Source organism: Lynx rufus, unplaced genomic scaffold, assembly GCF_022079265.1.
Source record: "Lynx rufus isolate CCGP_SWC_20201006 ecotype Redwood Valley unplaced genomic scaffold, mLynRuf1.p SCAF_2, whole genome shotgun sequence".
NCBI classification, from domain to species: Eukaryota; Metazoa; Chordata; class Mammalia; order Carnivora; family Felidae; genus Lynx; species Lynx rufus.
Window position 1 is genome coordinate 216,344,479 of NW_025814834.1, and position 21,914 is coordinate 216,366,392.

Below are 21,914 nucleotides of genomic sequence, written 5' to 3' on the forward strand. Positions count from 1 at the left end.
GGGTTAGAGCCCCTGGGGGGGCGGGTATAGAATCCCCCCTCCCCCCCCCCCCCCCGCCCCAGTTGCCTGCCCTGCCCTGTGTCTCTGCGCCTCTGGGCTGAAGGCACAGGGCCCAGCTGAGGGCAAAAGCCTTGTGCTCCGGGGCGTGGCAGCAGCACACCCCCTTCCCCTCTGAATCCACGTCCCGAGGCTGCTGGGCCTGGGCCTTGGTCCCACGCGGCAGCCTTGATGGCAGGGCCACCGTGCCCACCCTCCTGGGCCGTGGCTGTCTGGTACTGTCCGAACCTAGATTCTCCCTGCCTCCGGCCGTGCTTTGGCAAACAGTCCTGCCCGGGCCTCTGTCTGCCTTTGTGCCTTGCCTTCTCTTTTCCTTTCTCCAAAACCCAAAAGTATCTTTACTGGGTAAGCAGGCCTTCAGTCTGCTCAGCCCCTGGCTCCCTAGGGATCCCGCAAAGAGACCTGCGAGTGACATCAGGTATCGAAAGGGAAATGCGGTGGAAGGTTGGAAGGGATACGGGGCGATGGTGCCAGCTGGTAACCCCAGCCATCACCGCTCCTCCCCAGCGCAGGGTGGGCACAGGAAGGGGCCGCCAGAAGCGGGGGAGGCGTCCCGGTGTCCCGGCCCTGCCGGTGGCTGAGCCAAGTCTGGGCAGAGGCTGGTGCTGGGCTGCAGAAGGTGACGGCGGCACCCTGTCACCATCCCACGCCCTCAGCACCAGATCTGAAGTTCAGCTCTCTGCCGGTGAAGCAGGAGCCGGGCCCAGCCCGCACCCCCACGAGCGCGGCGGACACACAGCGGCACAAGGAGGTAACCCACAGCCTGAGCCCCTGCTGAGGACAGAACGGGAAATAACGGAAACGCTGGGGCGGGTTCCCGAGGCCCACGAAGGCTCAATGCGGCGGGGAGAGGGTCAGTGTCCTGACAGGGGCTCCGGAATGGAGAAACCCAGCTCCGCTCGAGGACGGCAATGCCCTCAGAGGCTGGGTTCACGGGGCCCTGCCCGACTGCCCCAGCCCGGCACCCCCGCTCCTGCCCGCCTCCCACGGCACTGTCGGCCTGCATCAGTCATTTTGGAGTCTGTCCTAATAGACCCTCTCCCCCCAGCGAGAGGTGTCGGGGGGGCAGAGGCTGTGCCTCATTGCCCTCCGTATGGCCATGGCCCTCACACGGAGCCTCCAGCACCAGATACGTGTTTGAAGAGGAAAGGAGGGAAGCTGGAGAGAGTAACCAAGGGAAGGAGAAAGGAAAAGAGAAACAGGCAAACAGGAGACAGACCTCCTGGACCCCCAGCCAGGCCCGAGGGGTCTGCCCTCCTCTCTGCCCAGGGGCACACCGTGGGCCGAGGACAGTGGCCTCGGCCCCGCAGACAGCAGCCAGCGGGATGAGCTAGACGCACTGCTACGGAGCCTGGGTGCCAAAGCCAGACCTCTCACCCCAAGGACCCGGCCCCACCGCTTCCTGCCGCGTGACCTTGGGCACATCACCAAACCGCATCCGTACGTGGAAGCTAATAATAGGACCCACCTCAGATGGCCACTGGGGGGACGGACACAAGAAGAATTAGCTTTTATGGTCTTGGCTGAGAACCACTGCTCTGACCATAATACAGTCAAGGCTCAAAAAAGTGGAGGGAGTCACAGAACGCCAGCACTCCGCAGAGCCTCAGCAGCGGTCTTCTATATGGCCCGCCCATCTCACAGCTGAGGGGAGTGATGTGCTGAGGTCACCCAGCAGAGACAGGCCGGAGGCTCCCCGGTCAACGCTGCTCATTCATTATTCGTTCAGCGCTTGTGACGTGCACGCCAGGAGCCTGAAAGGAGGCACCTGACCCCCTCGGTCCGGTGGGAGAGGCACACCCGGACAGGACACAGAACAGACTGGAGGGCGGACCAAGGAGGCACGTGGTGCTCCGAGGGCGTGAGGGGAATGGAGCTCGTCAAGAAGGCCCCCTGAGAAAGTGACGGCCGAGCTGGGAAGGAACAGGAGGGACGGGAGGCGAGGAGGAGGTGAGGAGAAGCATCTGGGCAGAGGGCGCCACCGGTACCAGCCCTGGGGCAGCTCTGATGGGCCCCACCACACCCACGTAAGGTCTTGGCCACATAAGGCCAAGTTTACTCACCCAGCCTGCGTTCCCTAAGGGCAGCGAGGCCCAGGCGGGCTCTGCCCTGGGGGTTAGCACAGGCCAGAGCTGGGCCACAGCAGGCCCCGCAGGAACACCACATATACCGGCGGAAACTTCCCTCCGAGAAGCACCAGCCGGGGCGCAGAGGCTGGGCAGATCCCCCGGCCCTCCCATCTCACCGGGCACAGGGCCGGCGGAAGCCGGGGAGCCACGGAGCGCGGGGGCCATTCACTCACCCTCGGCATCCACAGTCTCCTTCATGACGATCTCCACCCGCTCCACGTGGTGCCGGCTCCAGAGGCCGTCCAAGGCCTTGCGGTTCTGGTCTCGGAAAGGCAGGATCTGAGCCACGGCCTGCCGGGAAAGGAGGCCAGTTGGGCGCTGGTTCTCAGGGTGAAGAAGGAATCCTGACTCCCAGAAAGGGCCCACGCTTCTCTACCCTCTGCTCGGAGGAGACGCTCCCAGGATGCAACAGTCCCTGGGCTTTGGGGCCTCACAGCTCCACGCGCACTCCAAAAACTTGTAAGTGACCTCCGCAGGGTTACCTGCTTTTTATTTTGCGAGGAAAAAAGTACTGCAGATTATTTATCTTCTATGACCATCGACTTTTAATAAAAGAAAGAGATCTTTTTACCACTAAAAATGGAGCAAGAAAAGCTTTAGATTGAATGCATTCAGTATTCTTTTCTCATTTTCCCAGGAACAGGTGAAAACCTCACCAGGTCAGACACTGGTCTGAGGACCACTCTTTGGGGATGCTGCCGCTCCAAACAGGGCTGGACAGAAAGCAATGCCTCTGTCCTGGAAAACTATGAGGTGCCCACCCACGTGGCCCTGGGCTCACCAGCCTGGTCAGCACCAGAGGGCGCCGTGCTGTGTGCTCTCTGCCGGGGTTTCTAGGCAGAGATGTTCCAGAGGCGCTCCAAGGGCCTGCCCAGAGTGAAGTGGCCAGCCAGCCTGCATCACCCAGGAGGCCACCCCACGCTCTGCCACAGAACCTGGCTGAGGAACATGGACTTAGGGTCCCTACGCAGTGTGAGACCTTGTTACCAGCCTTCGGCTCAAAACAGAACTCAGGAAGACACGGATACTGAAAAAAGGCAGTCGGATGTGGAATAAATTAATTCTAATCTCCCCACCGGGACCCCCTGGAAGCCAGGCCGACACCAGAGTCCTGGGGCCACCCGTGTAGATGATGCAGGGCAGCGACGAGAACGCAGCTGGACAGGCGGACCACGGCCACGCAGTCCTGCCCCTTGCCGCCCTGCTTCTCCTCCAGCCTGTCGCCGCCTGCCCGCCCTCGGGACGACCACTGCGCCTTGGATTTCACGACGGCTCAGGCCTAATCCCACATTAGCAGTGTGGCTCCGCCGGTGGGGTCTCCCCGCGCCCGGCTCACTCCGACTCCTGGCTGCAGCTCACCTGCTTGCCCAGGTAATGGTCCACCCGGTACATCTCCTCCTCTCGGAAAAAGCCCCCGAGCTCCGTGGCCAGCTGCTGGGCTGAGAGGTGGTCATGGCCGAAGGGCTTCTCGAGGACAACCCGCAGCCAGGCGCCCGGGCCCGGGCGGCAGCTGCTGTTAATGTTGCGGGCAATGTCCGCATAGGCAAAGGGTGGCACCGAGAAGTAGAAGATCCTGCCGGCCTCCCGGAGGCCCCCGTGTTGGATCTGTGCCTCAATGTCCTTGCTCAGGGCCATATAGTCCTCACTCGTCGCCAGGTGGCGGTACGCACTCAGCCGCTGGAACTGGCCCTTGAGCTCGGCGCAGCGGTCGGGTGCCACGTCCTCCGGGCAGGAGAGGGACTCCAGGACCTTGGCTATGAACGCTTGGCCCTGCTTGGTGGACGTCAGGGCAGCCCCATGGAAGCTGAAACTGTAGTCCTTCCCCGCCTCATCCAGGTACAGCTGGAACAGCCCCTGCCATAAGTATTTCCTGGCCAGGTCCCCGGTTGCTCCCAGCAGGATGACGGAGACGTGTCCCCGGAGCTCCTGGGCCTGCAGGCACCCCAGGAGGGCCATGCACATCGCCACTGTGAGCATCTTCCAACAGCCAGGGTGCCTGGGCATAGGTGAGACAGACAAGGAACAAGGAAAGACCAGACATGGTTCAGGTGGCTGGGACATGGAGGTAAACACACTTCCAGGCTCTCAAACATTTCCTGCCTGGCAGGAAACAACCACGTTTCTCAGAAAAATGTTATAATCCCACGGCTTCCCCGCTGCTCCCTCCTCAGCAACTTGGCTTCTGTGCCAGGAAGCTGGTGCGTAGGGAGCCTGCCCCGTAAACAGGGACTGCACGCGGGGAGGGGGTAGGCCAGTTGCTAGAGACGGACCGCGGTGCCGCAGGAAGCTCCGGGGAGGCCCGCAGGGCTGCCGCAGGATTTGGAGCCGCCCACTGGAAGATCGACGCCAACCTCATCCATGAGCACAGGCCACCAGGCCCACGAGCTCGGGAATGGTCGACGGCCCTCGGGTGACGGCTGGAACTACAAGAAGACAGGATCACCCCCGTCACTCCTCGCTTGGCTTCCCTCGTGTCTGCTGGGCTCCGGGCCCAGAACGATTACTAATATCTCCTACGGCACAGTGAATAACAACACGGACTCTGGAACCAAACGAGGTGGAATCCTAGCTCAACTCCTCCCTGTTTGACCTTGGACAATTACTTAATCTCTCATAACCTCGGGTTCCTCATCTGAAATGGGGGTGACAGCGACCTATACCACAGAGTCATTAGAAGGAGAAAATGAGTTCATATTTATCAGATGCTTAGGACACCGCCCACCACCCCCGAGCGCTACATAAGTGGTAGTCGTCACTAGGGTATGTTAATGACAGCAGCGGCCCTGAACGGAGCGCTTCCGTGCATAAGATCCCACTGAGTGCAGGCAAAAGAGCCAATGGAGTGGGTGCCATGATAGTTTCCCTCTTGCAGAGAGAAAAGCTGAGGCTCAGACGGTGAAGGAAGGTGAGGAAGGAGGGAGCCCAACAGGCACCAGGCTCTCTGGCCCCCGTGCTGACACACAGCAAGTGCATGCTGCATCCTCCCTCGTGTCTTGGCTGCTTTTCAGGCTAATTTAAAGCCGCTGACACGTACGAAAGGCAAGAGGCCTCGGACCCGCCACGAATGTGCCGGAGGATCTGCTTTCATTTGCCTTCTGTTCTGACCAAGGTTGTAGGGCTTACTGTGTGCAATTCTTACTCGCGGCTCTCCCGTTCTCTGATTTCCAACCGAGGCCAGTGCTTTGGGGGAAAGGGAGAAGTGAGGGGGGAAAGTAGGCGTGGTCAGCTACTCGGCTCTGAGAACTCGAAGGGGCGACAGGGCCCAGCCCGGGGCGCTGGAGCACTGAACAGGGAACCAAGATGACTGACAGCAGGTGTTCCCGGATAAAGGGTGAACAACACCCTCCACCACGAGGTTCGAGTCTGGCTGTACGGTAGGGACACGGAGGTGTGAGGCGATACCTAGCCCCTTTACCTTCCTGCATCCCTGTACCATCCCCCATCTTGAGAGGGACCTGGCCACCCTCTGACAGCCCACTCCCCAGCCCCCCCTTTTCCCTTTGCCTCCTCCTCGTCTCTTTTGATGTTGCAGTTAGCGGCCAAACCAAGATGAGGCTCCAACGACAGGATGTGCGTCAGAGTCTACAGGACACCAGACGTTTCCACTATTCAGCTTGATGTGGAGGGTAAAGAGACCAGCTTCGAGGCCTCCAGCCTTCCCCTTGCACTCTCCCTTAACCTGTGCACTCACTCCCGAACCAGATGGGCCACAGGACCAGTCTTTCCTCTCCCGCTTCCCAATCCCTGTCCTTGGCCCTTCACGCATTTACGCATTTCCTTCTCAGCTGGCAATCGCCCGGTCTGGAGGGAAGACAGAACTGCAAGGTCAGTGCGGGAGAGAGGCGGTGAGAAATCTGAAGCCCGGAGAACAGCCTGGAGAAGGAGGAGCCTCCAGCTGGCGAGCTGCATTTCAGAGCTCCTGATCCCACACCCGGAGCCAGGGCTCCGGACTGACAAGTGCCGGGGACAAGAGGAGGAGTCAGGAACCTCAGAGAGCCTGGATGGGCAGGTGAGGGAGCCCCAAGGACCAGTCCCTCTCCCCCAAGCCCAGAAGACTGCAGAACTGTCGTGTCCCCAAGCCCGAGCCTCCAGTCACTGTGCTGAACGGCTTCCTCAGTCAAGTGGAAGAATGTGGCATTTGGGTCAGAGGACCAGGGCTCAAGACCACCTCCTGGCTGTGTGATCTAATGAACTCTCCTAGTCAGTTTGGGTCCACGTTTCCTAACTATAAAACAGGGCTAACACCACTGAACTAAATGAGGGGCTTGTGACGATTAGCCTAGATGACGCAGGCGACAAAGCGCTAAGCGGACATTAACTAACCTAGCTCAGTGCCAGGCGCTTCCTGGCTCCTGGGGGGGCATAATGCCACCGCTGCCCGACAGAACTGCGCAGCTCAGCGGCTACAGAGCTCAGCCCCGCAGGCAGCCCCGAGGAACCAACTCGGGCATTGACGGCACATTCCCCAGACCGGTCCTTACGCCCGGCCCCGAGGGGAGGGAGACAGTGACCAGTACGGTCATCCTCCTTGCTGCCCCGACAGGGAAATAAACAGGATCCCTGAAGCCCAACAAAGTCAAGAATAGGGCCCCAGCCCTGGAGCAGGGGTGAGGCCACAGGGAAACCAGACGGCTCCAACACACCCACCGATGGTCTAAACCGCCCTCGCGCGGCACGGCTCCGCTTTTGCGGGGTTTTCTGAAGCACTTCCCCCTGCCTCTCTGCCTGCTCCAAGAGGAATGGGCCTACAGGCACCTCCTAAAATCACACACCTGAAGTGAGTCAAAAAGCCTGGACGTGACAGTCCAACCGCTAATACTGCCATGAACCGTTTGTATCTTTCATTCAAAGTAAGTTTCATTTGGGGCGCCTGGGTGGCTCAGTCGGTTAAACGGCCGACTTCGGCTCAGGTCACGATCTCGCGGTCCGTGGGTTCGAGCCCCGCGTCGGGCTCTGTGCTGACAGCTCAGAGCCTGGAGCCTGTTTCAGATTCTGTGTCTCCCTCTCTCTGACCCTCCCCCGTTCATGCTCTGTCTCTCTCTGTCTCAAAAATAAAATAAACGTTAAAAATTAAAAAAAAACAAAAACAAAGTAAGTTTCATTTGCAGAGCTCAGGCGCGGGAAGGGCAGCCTGCGGGACTGCGTGTTGGGCTGAGTGGTGGTTCTTCTCCAGCGCCTGCCGTGAATCACCACACCACCTCGATGACCTCTCACCGAGGCGTCGTCTGTCCTGGCCAGGCCCCCCTGCCCCACCTACGAGACGAAGAGACTTAGCGGAAGGATCACTACTTGACTGCTGCCCCCCAATCCCGGGTTTTCCAAGGAAAGGAGAGAACCCCTCTCTCATCAGGGAGAGGCCCCAGCTCCGCCTTCCTGTAGGGCAGCCGGGCGCCCACCTCGGGGGAGGGGAGAGGGGCGCTGAAACGGGAAGCAAAGAGCTGATGACCACGTGCCCTTCCAAAGCTAAGACGAGACTCTTGAAGCTTTAACCGAAGTGTGTGAAGGATGCAGTGTCATTTACGACACTCAGATACTTGCCAGACACACACTACCCCACCGCGTGCGGTGCCGCGGGGCCTCGTCTAGGGAGGCGCAGAGGACCTTCTCCAGACAGGCTCGTCTGGGTGTCAGGACTGCTGGGCCCGTGTCCGCAGTCCTGCCCCCCGAGTCCGATCTGAGGGGTTCCCGCCCGGCATCCTGGGCGGTCCACCTTTGGAAGAACAGCTCTGCCAACGCTCCCAAAGCTGTGAACACCGACGTGGCGGGCCTGGGGGTCTGGATCAGAATCTGCTTCCGGTCTTTGTTTCTGCCCAAGCGAAAGAGGCGGGTGTGGGGCACAGCCCCGCAGCTATGCCTGACCCGCTCCGGTGGCAGGGTGGCTGCTGGTAAACCACAGGGGGAGTGGCACTGGTCTGCTATTCCCAGCAGACACGGGGCAGGGGCAAGGAGCGGAGAGGTAAAGGTCAGTGGCTGCGGCGGCCTTGTCCCCTCTCCCAATGCCACATCGACACCTTTGACCTCCACCTTCTGTTTGCCAAGTGGGAAGGAGGGGCCTGTCTTCTTCAAATCATAGCCCAGGAGTTTGGAATTTTTGAAAGAATGTGTGGGAGTAAAACAAGAGTTCAAACTAAAGATCATTTTTAACCAGAGTGCGAGGGGAGGGGCCCAGCGCCCTCTCCAGTCACTAACCCCAGTGTTTTCCCCGAACTCTCCAGGTCCCGGCCCATCTGCACAGGACACACCCAAACCAGTCAAACCCTTCAGCTACTCTGCGGCCTCGACTCCTCCCTTCCCGGGCCCCTTGGGAAGGGTCAGGGACAAGAGTTGCAAGATCGGGCTCTGGGGCCAGTTTCCTCCCCAGATCTCAGAAAATCCTTATTCCTATCACCTTCTCAGGGGTCTTGGGTCCCTATGACCCAAAGGTGTGCTAGAGCCGCCCTGTACCTGCACGCAATATTCACCTGCTGAATTTTTAGGAATTTTTCAACCAGTTGTTAAACACAGCCATTAAATCAAAGACCAAATCAGGGCGCCTGGGTGGCTCAGTCGGTTAAGTGTCCGACTTCGGCTCAGGCCAGATCTCATGGTTCGTGAGTTCAAGCCCCGCGCTGGGCTCTCTGCTGTCAGCACAGAGCCTGCTTGGGATCCTCTGCTCCCCCTCTCTCTTCGCCCCTCCCCCACTTGCATTTTTGCTCTCTTTCAAAAAAAATTTAAAACTAAATCGTACCAATTTATAACCCAAAAAGTTATAGTTAAAGGTAATAAATACTTTCAGTTCACCATTTCCTATTTTACTGTATTTTACTATTAACCTGGGTTCTTGACATTGTTTCCGTCTACTATGTCTGTAAGGCGAAGATATTCTACGATGCGGTGCTTGAAACGGCCCGGGAAGGAATATTTCACCACAGATACCGGCAAATGCTGTAAATCGGCCCCCCCCCCACCAAGCCCCACCCCTGCAGAATTGTTACACATTTACCAACATAGGGCACCAAATCTGCCTCTCCAGTCTGGGTTTTCTGCCCCTCAACTCCAGGCTCATACAATCAACTGCTACTCTGACACCATTCACTGGGTGTCTACAAGACTTACTATGTTCAAAACTGAAGGGACTTATCCCCTGACCTGCTCCACTTCTCCAGCCTCCAGAAATGGTAACTCTATCCTTCCAGAAACTTTGGGGGTCATCCAATCTCTCGGCAGATCCTACAGTTTCTATCACCAAAATTAATCCAGAGTACAACTACTCCCCGCCTGCCACCACTCCACTCTGGTCCCAGCCACCATCACCCCTGTCTGGGTTCCTATAGGAACCACCTAATTGGCCTCCGGTTTCTTCTGCCTTTTCCTGAACATGGCACTCGGTGCCCTTTTTATGGCCTCCCACCCATGACCTCTTTGATCTCTTCTGCCACTATGCCCCTCTCTAGGCTCCAGCCACCCATCGTCCTGCCTCAGGGCCTTTGTACTTACCGTTGGCTCTGCCTGACCTACTTTCCCCTGCGGATGTCCACATGCTTCACTCCCTCGCTAACTTGAATTCTTTGCTGAAATGTCACCTCGGTGAGCCTTTCTCAGGCGACTCTGGCAAACTGCAAACCTCCCACCTCCACCCCAGCCCCTGCTCTATCTAGTTCTCTCTGCAGTACGTATCATTCTCTAATACGCCGTCTGTGAAAAGCGTATTTGTTTTATTGCCTGCCACCCCTCCCCGTTAAGAATGCAAGTGCCAATGGGGGCAGGGGGCTTTGTGCTTTGTTCGCTGATTACCTTCAGTATCCAAAACAGGGCCTGGCACACAGAAGGTGGACTATAAATATGTGCTGAATGGACAAATAAATCCCATTCTGTAGGAGACCGCTGTCGCCTGTGTGCGAGCTATCTGCATCAGAATGATGGCACGAAGGAAGAAATCTCTACTGGTGACTTCAGGCGCTATGGCCCAGTACTCGGGCCCAGCAACAACACCAGTAATGATAAAAGAAACATTTACAGAGCATCTAACTATATGCCGAATCCTAGAGCTTCACATGCATCGAAGCTTTTAAATTCTTGCCACAACCCAGGAGCTAGGTACCATTACTATGCCCATTTGTAGAATGAGCACAGGGGAAGCCGAGGTGCACGGGGAGGGCGGCCGAAAGAACTTACTGAAAGGCAGGCAGCTCAGAGGTGATCGGCTATAAACACGGGCAGTCTGGCTTCAGCACTTAGGTCCCACGTGCCAGTAAAACATGTGACTACGACCCCAAGCAGTGGGATTTAAAACACTGCATTGGTGTGGACACGGATTCTGCCCCTCTAGGAGACGCGATCAACGGTGGTGCCAACAGTCTGTTTCTCTCGTGTCTCAACCACGGGGAAGGCAAACAAGTCGATAAGAAGCACAAGATGAGGCAATCCCCATAAAGCACTTGGCACGAGTTAGCCGACGGTAAGCACCCCAGAAATGTTTGTTTCTATCATTATGAAACCAACATCATCGTGAGTAAAGGTACTTTTCTTGCTTGTTTCTTGGAACTGCTGCAAAATGAATTAACCATCCCACAACAGAAAAAAGAAATACCAAGAAACGGCTCATCAACAGTTTTCATGACCTTCCAGTCACACTGGGGGTGGGGGGGGCATCAAAGAAAGAGAATGCTAGAAAGAGAATGCTTCAAAGTCCCCAGCCCAGCCCTTGAGGGATTTATAATCTAGCCCAAAGAATAGGGGCGTGAACCCAAGCTGTAAAATGGGGATCATCCACCTCATTTTAACAGTGGGGAAAAAAAAAAAAAAAAAGATCACGGATGTGAAAATATTTTAGAGGGCAATGGTGGTAAGAGCTCTCCCAAAGAGCCACCAGGCTCTCAAAAAGCAAAATCCAGACTTCCTGGGCAGCAAAAAGCAAAACCAGACTTCCTGCTCTGCCCATGGGTTAGGGTCTCTCTGGCAGAATCCACCGTGAAATGCGGCATCATGCAACGACACCTCACCTTGTTCAAATTCCATCAATAAAGTCAGAAGTGGCTAGGCCACTGATGACCAAAGGGAAACCTCTAGGTTTCCCTTTCAGATGGCCTAAAACTGTCGGACCCAAGAGTAACTTAGTAAACTCCAGTCTTTGTATAAACATAACTTGAATGTCTGCCTAGAGGGGTTACTTGTTGGGCAGTCGCGGACCTCAAAGAAAGTTACTGTCTGAGAAATGAGCTCTCTTCATGCCAAGCAGGGAGCATTTTTATCTCGAGTGTTCCTAAAACTAACCAAAAGATGAGCCTCATAAACTCAAAACGTCTATCCGCCTTCGATCAGGGCAGAGAATGTGGAAACTAACTGAAAATCTGCCCATTCTACACCAATTCCCCCTAATCCGCTACCTTTCGACGAGCCATGCGCCCCGTTGGGAGGACAGGCGGTCGGGTGGGCAAAGAATTTAGGTTTATGACCTTTCCAGAAGTTCTCATTTCCAACCAAACATTCAGGCTGAAGTGACCTGATTCTCAAAGAGGCGGACAGGTTTACTTCTGGAAAACTCTTCGTTGGATGCGTGTGTCGCAAACGCTGATGGAAACCGGAGGGCGAATGCCAGAGATCCCGCTGATCTCGGGAAAGAAAGCACGGGGTTCCTCCTCTCACCGGGCTGACTTCCAGAAAAGCCTAGAGAAAGGGACGCCGTGGGCCCCTCCAAACTAGCCGCCAAGGGGGCTGGCCGGTCCCCGCCGCCACGGGCTCTGCGGAGGAGGAAGTGGACAATTTATTTGGAGGAAGCGGGGCTGGGAGGCAACTCGGGCCGGCGCTGAGCCCCCGCCGGAGTCCGAGCAGCGGCGGGCGGGCGGGCGCGCGGTGGCAGCGGAGACGCCGCCCGGCCGAAAGCCCGAGGCGGCCGGGCCGCGGGGCCGCCGCACCGACCTCCGGCGCGGCCCGGCGCGAGCGCGCCGCCGCCGGCCGACTGTCAACAACGCCCGCGGCCGAAGGAGCCGGAGACCAAGCGGGGGAGGCAGCTTACTTCATCTCGCCCGTCAGAGCCGGCCGCTTCTCCGGGAAACGTCGGCGGCGGCGCGGGGCGCGCGGCGCTGCGGGCCGGGCTCGGGCCAGGCCGGGGCCCCGCGCATCCTCTTCCGCAGGCGCGGCGCGCCCCGCCCCGACAGGTGCGCGTCACGCGGCCACGCGGCCGCGCGGCCGCCGCGCGCTCTGGTTTCGCCGAGCGTAGCCGGGGGGCCAAGTCGGCCGGCCCAGCCGCCCCTTCCCTGCCCCACCCGAGCCGCGTCAGGCCTGGGAGCGCGGGGGCCCCGCGGGCCTGGGCCCCAGACCACCGCGGCCTCGGCGCGCGCGCCCGCGCAGTCAGGCCGGCTCAGGGGCGCGCGCGCGCGCGCGGTCAGGCCCCCGGCGAGGGGCGGAGGCGCAGGCGAGACCACGCCCCCCGGCTCGGGGTCGACCGAGGGGTGGGGGGAGGCGGAGCCTCCCGGATGATTTCTTGGTTAGCGTAGAGGGGGCGGGACTTCAGAGTGAAGTGGGCGGGCAAGCGGCCGGCCGCCCCTCCGCACCGGGTTCTGCGGTTCTGCGGTGTATCTTTAGGGGCTGCCCTCTGAGACACCCGAATAGTGGAAGGAAGTGGCGGTGTCGCGGAGGAAGCCTGGCAGCCGGGGGGCCGGGTCCTCCCCAGCATCTGGCAGAAGCTGCCGGACCTGGAACAGGTTACTTACCTCCTCGGGCCTCGCTCTTCTCCGTCTGTACAATGAGCAGCTTGGTCCGGCTCACTTTCAGAGCCCAGAAGTCGTGATATAGGGGTCGGAGAGCACGCTATTGCCGGGCCTCCACGTTCAGCTTCAAATCTCTGCTTACACCCGTGTGACCTTGAAGACACAAACCGGAGGCCCAGTTACTTCGTCTGTACAATGGGACGATGAGAGCATGGCCTTTTCTCTAGGGCGGTGGTGAGGTGGATACGTGAGATAACACGGTCAGCTGCTTCTGTCAGCACCCAGTCGATGGCATGTGAGCCCTCTACCCCCGTCCTCGCCAGTGTCATGCAGTATCTGACCCTCACCCTGCAGCAACCTCGTACCTACTTTCTCCCAGCCCTACAGGCTGTCAGGGCCCCTAGTGGCGCCCCAGCCATTAGAGAGGCAGCTGCTCCTTCCTGAGAGTGAAGGTCCTGAGCGACCTCGGGCTAATTAAGGCAGGGCTACCCAGGACCACCTCCTGGATGTAGACCCCCCCATCCCTACTCCCAGAGCACCTTAGCTCCGCCCCTTCCCCAGACCCACCTTCCTCCCACCGCAGGGACAGGAGAATGCATGGTCACCTCTGCTGAAGAGTGCAGAGCACCCAGGAGAGGGGATTCTGACTGCAGAGAAGAAAGCTTGTAGCAGCTTTTTCCTTCATGAAGGTTCCATGAGAGGTAGAGCATTGAGAGCGAGCAGAAGGAACTTGGCAGTGGCCAGCAAAACTGTGTGGGGCCAACAGGCCTGGTTACCACACAGGATATTGGGCAAGAGGGTTCCAGGAAGGCTGGGAAGCTGGAAGGGGCTGGGCCCCACTGTCATCAAGGCCAGGGGCCACTGCAGGCCCCACAAAGAATTCGGGCGGTATGCTGGGTGGGACCTGGGCGGGGGCATGGAGGAGACAGGTACCCACTGGGCTGCCTCCACAGCTGGATGTGGGCAGGAGGGTCTAGGGGAGGGGCCAGGCAAAACAGTCTGGGAGAGGCCAGGACTCTTGGCCAAGAGCCCTTCCCATGTTCTGCAACCCTAGGTGCACCGTGCCCTCCCACAACTGTGCGAACCGGGGCTGAGGGAGGCATTATGGAAGATGGCAGGTGCCCAAAGACCGAGACGAGCCAAGGGGACCTTTCCTGGGTCCCTGTACAGCCACCATAAGGGTGATCTGCAGGTAACTTTAAAAAATTTCCCACAGGCAAGTCAACCGTTAGCAGCCCATTAAGAATATTCGCGCGTCCCCTTAGGTGTCAGGGGGGCGGGGTCTGCACCTAGGATGAAATGAGCCAAGGATGTTACAACTGTCCTCCCCACCGACAGCTGCTCGTCCCAACTCCATACCTCCTAGTCTGACCTGGACCATCGCTTTGCCTTCTTTCCATCAGGAAAACACTTTGGTCTCATCCAGCTGTAAGCGCGTTGCCCCCGCCAAACCCACAAATCTACAGCCTTGTCCATTAGGGCCCGTGATTGGCTTCTGCTCGTTTGCCAACCCGAAGCTTTGCTCATTTCTGTGCTGCCGGCAGCTACGAGACGCTCCAGGCGACATCACCGGGGGCCAGGTGTGCCCAGAACCCTCCGAAGGAGACCGGAAGAGAAGAGCAATGCCCACCCCCCCACCCCACCACCGGCATGTTGCGGCCCAGACGGTGTCTGTGGCTGAATTGTCAAAGAGCACCGTGGGGCTCTCTTCGCCAAGCTCTTTTTTTTTTTTTTTCATCTTCCTAAACTGTGGGGTGGGCAGGAGTCAGGGTTAACTCAGCCCGCTTCACTTCACAGACATGGAAAGTGAGGCCCAGAAAGATGAATGACTCACGAGAGAGGTCTGTGGAGTTAGAAAGAAAATCACGTGGCGGGTTCTATTTTCAGAACGACTCGCCAAGTCAGCTCTGCTCGTTCACTCTGCTCTTTGCACCGGGAGGGGAGGGGGAGAGCAGGTGTTGTGGATTTGCAGCCACAAGTCGAGTTTTTCACCCCCAGACATGAGAAAGCTCAGCGCTTTTTCTCCCCTAAGGACGGGCTTTGTGACGTCCGCATGAAGTAGCTACAAACAGTATGTTTGTTTTTCTATTGCTGCGGTGACAACTTACCACCATTGAGTGACGAAAGCAATGCAAACGTATTATCTTACAGTCCTATGGGTCAGAGGTCCAGCGTGGGTCTCCCTGGGCTAAAACCACAGGGTTGCAGGGCGGCTACGTTCCTTTCCAGGGCAGCCCTTTTCTGGCTCATTCGGGTGCCTCCGGAAGTCAGTTCCTTGTGGTTTAGGACTGAGATCCCCGTTCCCTGGCTGGCTGTCCGCTGAGGGCCATTCGCAGCTTCCAGAAGCTACCACATTCCCTGGCATATGGTCCCTTTCCTCAGTCTTCAAAGCCAGCCACAGAGGGTTGAGTGCTTTGATCTCGCCTCCGTTTTGGGGTTCATGTTTCTGACCCTTCTGGGAAAGGGCCTCTACTTTTTAGAACCCATATATTAGATTGGGCACACTTGGATAACCCAGGATCACCTCCCATCTCAGAGTCCGTATCCTTAGGCACATCCGCAAAGTCTCTTTTGCCGTGTAAGGTGACATGAGCACAGGTTCCAGACATTAGGGCCTGGACATCTTCAGGGAGTCATTATTCTGCCTACCGCCAACTAGAACTTTCCAGACTCCTAAACCCTCTTGATTGTCCGGGATCTTTACCACATGACTTTTTACAAATACCTTCACTAAAATATAATTCACATACTATATAGTTTACTCATTTAAAGCGTACAATTCAGGGGCACCTGGGGGGTTGGGTCAGTTAAGCATCTGACCCTTGGTTTTGGCTCAGGTTACAATCTCACGGTTTGTGGGATAGAGCCCCCCATCAGGCTCTGCGCTGACAGCGTGGAGCCTGCTTGGGATTCTCTCTCTCTCTTTCTCGCTCCCTCTCTGCTCCTCCCTGGCTTGTACTCTCTCTCTCTCTCTCTTAAAATAAATAAACTTACGTTAAAAAAATAAAGTGTACAATTCATCGGTGTTTAGCAGCCACAGAGTGGGGCAGCCATCACCAAGATCAATTTAGAACATTTTTATCACCCCAACAAGAAACCATGTACCTGTTACCCCTCACTCTCCATTTCTCCCCCACCATCTCAACCCTAGGTGGCCACTAATCCACTTTCTGTCTCTGTGATTTGCCAATTCTGGACATTACATATATGTGGAATCATATAATGGGTGGCCTCTTGTGTCTTTCTATGATACACACACACACACACACACACACACACAAATAACGTGTAGCATCATAATGTTTTCAAGGTTCATCCATGTTGTGGTATGTATCGATACTTCCTTCTTTTTATCGCTAAATAATATTTGATTGCATGGGAATGCAACATTTTGTGTATCCGTTCATCAGCTCGTGGACATCTGTGTGATGGGGATTTCCACTTGGGGAGTATTATGAATAACGCTGCTGTGAACATAGGTATCCGTGATTTTCCGTGGACCTGGTTTTATTTCTCTTGGATACATACCTAGGAGTGGAATCGGCCAGTCGTATGGTAACACGACAATTAACTTCTTGAGAAACTGCCAGAATGTTTTCGACAGTGGCTACACCGGTCTGTCTACATTCCCACCAATAATGTAGGAGAGTTGCTATTTCTCCACCTCCTTGCCAGCATTTGTTATCATCTGACTTCTTGATTCTAACCATCCTCGTGGGCGTGAGTTGGGATCTAACTGCGATGTTGATTTATGTGTTCTCGATGGTTTTTGTCGTTGAGTCTCTTTTCATGGGCTTATTGGCCACGTGTTTATCTTCTTTGCAAAAATGCCTAGTCAGGTTCTTTGCCCATTTGTCAATTGGGTTATCTTTTTATTATGGAGTTGGTAGAATTCTTTATATATTCTAGATACAAGTTCCTTCCCAGATGGATGGTTTGCAAAAATTGTCTCCCATTCTGTGGGTTGTCTTTTCACTTTCTTGATGGTGGCCTTCGGAGCATAAGGGTTGTAATTCTGATGATGTCCACCTGCTCTATTTTTTCTTTGGTGGCTTGCCTTTTCAGTGTCCTATTCTACAAAGGCTTTGCCTAATCCAATGTCATGGAAATATAGGCTTGCATTTTCTTCTAAGAGTTCAATAGTTTCAGCTCTTACATTCAGACTCTTGGTCCGTTTTGAGTTGATCTTTGTATATGACCTGAGAGGCAACGAGTTTAACTTCATTCTTTTGCATGTGGACATCCAGTTTTCCCAGGACGCTTTGTTGGACTGTCTCATAAGATGCTCCGGAAACATCTGTTTGGATAGCTGTGCAATGCTGACGTGACCAAAGTCCCTGCCCAGTCCGGTGAGACAGGCCCTTGGCAGACCGATGCCTGGCAAATAATAGTCCCTTAAAAAATGCTTGCCAAGTGAATGTGGTGGAAGGTGGGGAGCCAGCCCTACCAGGTTCGGGTGTTGGCGGCCCCTCCACTTGGCGCGTGGCCGTGAGTCACTCTGAGGGTGCCTTCTCGAAGCAGCCACCTGACGGGCGGCAGTCAGCAGTCTGAGGAGGTACGTCAGTGCCCTTGAGTAAGAGAGGTAAACCAATGATGTCACTAGTGGCTGAGCCAGGTCTCGGGAAAAAAAAAAAAAAAAAAATCCCAAATTTTGTTCTGAGGCTGCCTGGGAGGTAAGGGGTCGAGGGAAAAGAAGAGAGAGGGCTGGGGAGCAGCCGGCCTGAATGTGAACCAGGACGGGGGACCTTGAGCAACAAAGCGAGGGGCTCCGGTGCTCAATCGAGGTCAGGGTTTCTTGCCTCAAGCTTCAAGGGGCAAAAGCACAGAAGAGCTCTTGGCCGGCAGATGAAATGAAAAGATAAGGCTTCTGGCAGCCGCCCCAGACATCTCTGCACCAACAAAAGCTGCATCGCATCCTTCGGGCCAAGTGGGGTTGCAGCGTGGGGACGGCCAAGCTTCTGGAGCGGGCGCCGGAGGAGCCTGGGGTCTGGGGAAGGACAGGGCACCCTTGCAGGGGAAACGTGATGGTCAGCAGGACCTCACGGGACAGAGGCCGGCTTCCCGTTGGCCTCTCCGGGAAGCAGGCACCGTCTGCCTTTCCCAGCCCTGACGCCGCAGTTGTCTTGTCTGGGGCCGGGAGTTTGGAAGCCTCTGGTGAGCCAGCAGCTCCCAGGAGGCTACAGGGTCACAGCAGGGGATACCTCCACAGTCGTCGGGCCCCCTCCACCCCTCCCCTCTGCAGCCGCGGAAATGCAGGTAAGGCGCCCCTCATTCATCTGTCCGGTACTCACGACATGCCAGGAGCCTAGGCTCAGGGGAGGCAACTGTGACCAAGGCCCCTGTCCTCGAGGAGCTTCTATTCTACTCCAAGCGGAGGGGTGTGGTGGGGAGGCGTAAAAAAGAAAGTACAGAGGCCCCCGAGACAGGAAACAGCGTGGCATCTCGGAAGAACTGGGAGGGATCCCGTGTGGCCAGACCACCGAGCGAGAATTGGCCTGAGACTGGTGGTAGGCGCCCGTGAGGAATGTGGATTTTCTTCTAACATACAGCAGAGGGCTCTGGGAATCGTAAGGAGGAGAGCAACACGATCAGTGTTCGTTTTGGAAGAGTCCCCAGGGTTCCTGGGCCACAGGCTTAGAGGAGAAGCACATTGAGAGGGTGGGGGTCATCGAAGGGTCCAGACAGGCTGGGGAGGGGGGCACAGCTCCAGGGGGTTTTGAAAGGCGTGATTAGTGGGGCGTCTGGGGGACTCCGTTGGTTAAGCATCCGACTCTTGATCTCGGCTCGGGTCGTGATCTCAAGGTGTCGTGGGTTCGAGCCCCACATCGGGCTCTGTGCACCGACCACGTGGACGTAGCCTGCTTGGGATTCCCCTCCCTCCTTGTCTCTGCCCTTGCCCCCGCCCCTCAGAGCTCTCTCTGTCCTTTTCAAAATAAATAAATAAACTTAAAAAAAAAAAGTGTGATGAGTACTCAGGTATGGCAAGGCCAACCGATTAGGAGGTCATTGGCAGGGTAGTCTGTTACGGTTCCCAGGAAGGAGGACCCCTGTGCTGTCCACACAGGGCCACGTGAGGAAGCCCCAGGGCCAGTCAGAAGGCAGAGGGAGACAGGGAAAGTGTGCACAAAGCCTTCCCGTGGGAAAGCACAGGCAAGGCAGGGTCCACAGGCTTAGGACTGGCTAGTTTGAATAGTTGAGGCAGGTTCTGGGGCACGGGGGCTGCCCCTCGCTGTGTACCTGGTTCCCGGTGATTCGGGAAGCAGGTGGCCTCAAGTGTGAAAGCCTCACGGAGGAGGTGGATGGGAGTGTAGGCTCTGGATTGGTGGGTTTGTGTGTGCAATGCACACTCCAGGGTAAATCGTTTGCGATCTCTGGGAATTGGCTAGCCTTGGGAGGGCAGTCCTTCCAGAGCCAGCCAGGCTGCAGATGTCAGAGCATCAGGGGGGCTCCTCTGTTTCGTCGAGAGAAGCTTGGGAGAGGACATTGACAGGATTGGCTGATGGGTTAGACACAGGGATGAGAGAGGAAGGATCCCCAAGGACAGGGGGGCTTTTGGTATAAGCAGTTGGGTCCCTCACTGTTGAAGCAAGTCTTTGGGGGGCCAGGAGACATAGCTATCCCCCAGGGAGCTTAAACTCTTGTAGGGAAGGCCAGCTTCAAGTAGGGAAGGTTGACAGGTCAAAGTCAGTGGCATTAGGCTCCCTGAAGTATGAGCGGACCTTGCCTTAAATCACAGAAATGTTGCTAAAAAAATATTGCATACTACATAGTACCTATGAATACATACGAATACATAGTTCATAGTAACCATTTAGAAGTCTTTGCTCTCCATGGACTTATATCCATTTCCGAGACCGGGACTTCCATGGCGGGGGCCTCTGCTGCCATAGTCCAGGAATATAATGCTTCCCCTGAACCCACCTTATCTGTGTTAGAAAATCTCTTCATAGGAATTTAAGACGGAGCCTTTCAAACATATGCTCTTTTGACCGTGTAAATAAATGCCTTTTAACTTTCTTGTTTTGTAAGATCGTACTTCATTAAGTTCCATTACATATAACAGTAAATAACTTCTCATATTATTTTGAATCAAGAGTTGAAGGACAGCACCCGTGACATAAAATAATTCTTGTGTGGTTTGATTTGATGGTATAGGCTGATGTATTTATACCTGTCACAAAGCTAGAAAGGAGTCTCTCCCTAGACTATAACCTCCACCTGGTAAGGGACCAGATGAGTGGGGGATGTTATAACACCTAAGTTAACATTCTCCAGTTCTTGATAATTTAGATGCCCCATGGCATCGACTGTGAGGGTGGAAATATTGATTGTTGGTGACAAATTTGATTGTGTGGTTTGGGCCAGGTGATGAAGGACTTGAGTGGCTTTCCCTACCCAGCCTCCCTTGATGTTTGAATAGCCCCATCACATCAACTGGAATTCACGTATTGGAAATAATCATACAGGGGCGCCTGGGCGGCTCAGTGGGTTAAGCATCTGACTCTTGATTTCGGCTCAGGTCATGATCTCACAGTCGTTAGATCGAACCCCACGTGGGGCTCCACGCTGGGCGTGGAACCTGCTTAAGATTCTCTCTCTCTCTCTCTCTCTCTCTCTCTCTGCCCTTCACCCCTCACTCTGTCCGAAAAAAAAAAAAAAAAAGACTGATCAAATATCTATTGTCATTGTTTTTTAGCCTCTTTTTTATGGCAAGTGTCTTGTCAACTATACTCTAAACACTTTGAAGGTGAACTGTCCAGTGGCACCTATACCTTAGGAACACAAATCTCTCCCCAACACCCAGCGCCAGGCTCTCCTCAGCACATATTTGTATTAAATACTCTCCGTAACACGTGTATAAATGGGTGAATTAATTAATATATCACAGCTGGCAGCTGACAGACCTTTGTCAGATGAACCTTCTTTTCACACACGCAAAAAGTCACATTTGGTTGTGCATCAAAGGACACCATCAAGAGAGTGAAAGAACACCCTGCAGAACGGGAGAGAATTCTGCAAATCTCATGTCTGATACAGGATCAGTATGCAGAATATAGAGAGAACTCTTACAACTCAACAACAACAACAAAAAAACCTGACAACCCAATTCAGAAATGAGCGAAGGACTTGAACAGACATTTCTCTAAAGAAGATGGTAAGATGTATGATGGCCAATAGGCACATGAGAAGATGCTCAGCATCATTAGCCATCAAATCAAAACCACAGTGAGGTACCACTCGCACCCACTAGGAAGACTCCAACCAAACCAACCAAACAAACAAAGGAGGAGAGTAACAAGCATTGGTGAGGACGTAGAGAACACGGAACGGTCATGCGTTGCTGGTGGGGTCGTACAGCAGTGCACCTGCTGCTGTTCCAAGGTTCCGAGGTCCCTCAAAAAGTCAAACATAGAATTACTATATGATCCAGCAATGCCAATTCTAGGTACATCCCCAAACGAAGGGACTCAGACACTTGTATACCAACAACCATGGCAGCATTATTCACAACAGTCAAGAAGTGGAAACCACCCAAGTGTCAGTCAACGGATGAACAGATAAATGAAATGTGGCCTGTCCCTACACGGAAATATTCAGACACGAGAAGGAAGGACATTCTGCCACGTGCCACAGCATGGATGGATGTTGAAGACGTTGTGTTTTAGTGCAAGAAGCCGGACACAAAAGGACAAATAATGTATGGCTCCGCTTACACGTGATACCTAAGTCAGGCACATGCAAGGGGACGGAACGCACAATGACGGGTGCCAGGGCCAGGGGAGGGGGAAGTTTAATGGGGACCGAGCTTCTGTCTGGGGACAGGAAAAAAGTCTTGGAATTGGTTGGCGGTGATGGCTGCTCAACATTGTGAATGGTTTTTTTGGTGGTGTTGTTGTTTTGTTTTTGTTTTTAAAGTTTATCTACTTAGGGGCGCCTGGGTGGCTCAGTCGGTTAAGCATCTGACTTCAGCTCAGGTCCTGATCTCCCAGTTCGTGGGTTTGAGGCCTGCGCCGGGCTCTGTGCCGATGGTTCAGAGCCT

General features: G+C 55.4%; 1 protein-coding gene and 1 long non-coding RNA gene across 10 annotated transcripts in view; one reads left to right on the plus strand and one right to left on the minus strand.

Annotated features, from left to right (window-relative positions):
* Positions 1–13,594, minus strand: part of H6PD (hexose-6-phosphate dehydrogenase/glucose 1-dehydrogenase) — a 30,860-nt gene extending 17,266 nt beyond the window's left edge. The window contains exons 1-5 of one of the 7 annotated variants that reach the window (XM_047083168.1): positions 13,442–13,527; positions 12,878–13,027; positions 11,552–11,905; positions 3,546–4,182; positions 2,360–2,477 (exon numbers count right to left, since the gene is read on the minus strand). In XM_047083168.1, coding sequence (XP_046939124.1) covers positions 2,360–2,477; positions 3,546–4,163 — 736 coding nt within the window. In that variant the 5' untranslated portion in view covers positions 4,164–4,182; positions 11,552–11,905; positions 12,878–13,027; positions 13,442–13,527. The other 6 variants (XM_047083167.1, XM_047083163.1, XM_047083164.1 and 3 more) reach the window with 6 other exon arrangements.
* Positions 12,269–15,720, plus strand: LOC124514850 (uncharacterized). Of its 3 annotated transcripts, none has more exons than XR_006962678.1 (3): positions 12,269–12,322; positions 13,929–14,066; positions 14,278–15,720. It is a non-coding gene; the product is annotated as an uncharacterized LOC124514850 (long non-coding RNA). The 3 variants fall into 3 exon arrangements; XR_006962679.1 differs by lacking the exon at positions 12,269–12,322 and adding an exon at positions 13,490–13,575; XR_006962677.1 differs by lacking the exon at positions 12,269–12,322 and adding an exon at positions 13,569–13,762.
* The last annotated feature ends 6,194 nt before the right edge of the window (positions 15,721–21,914 follow it).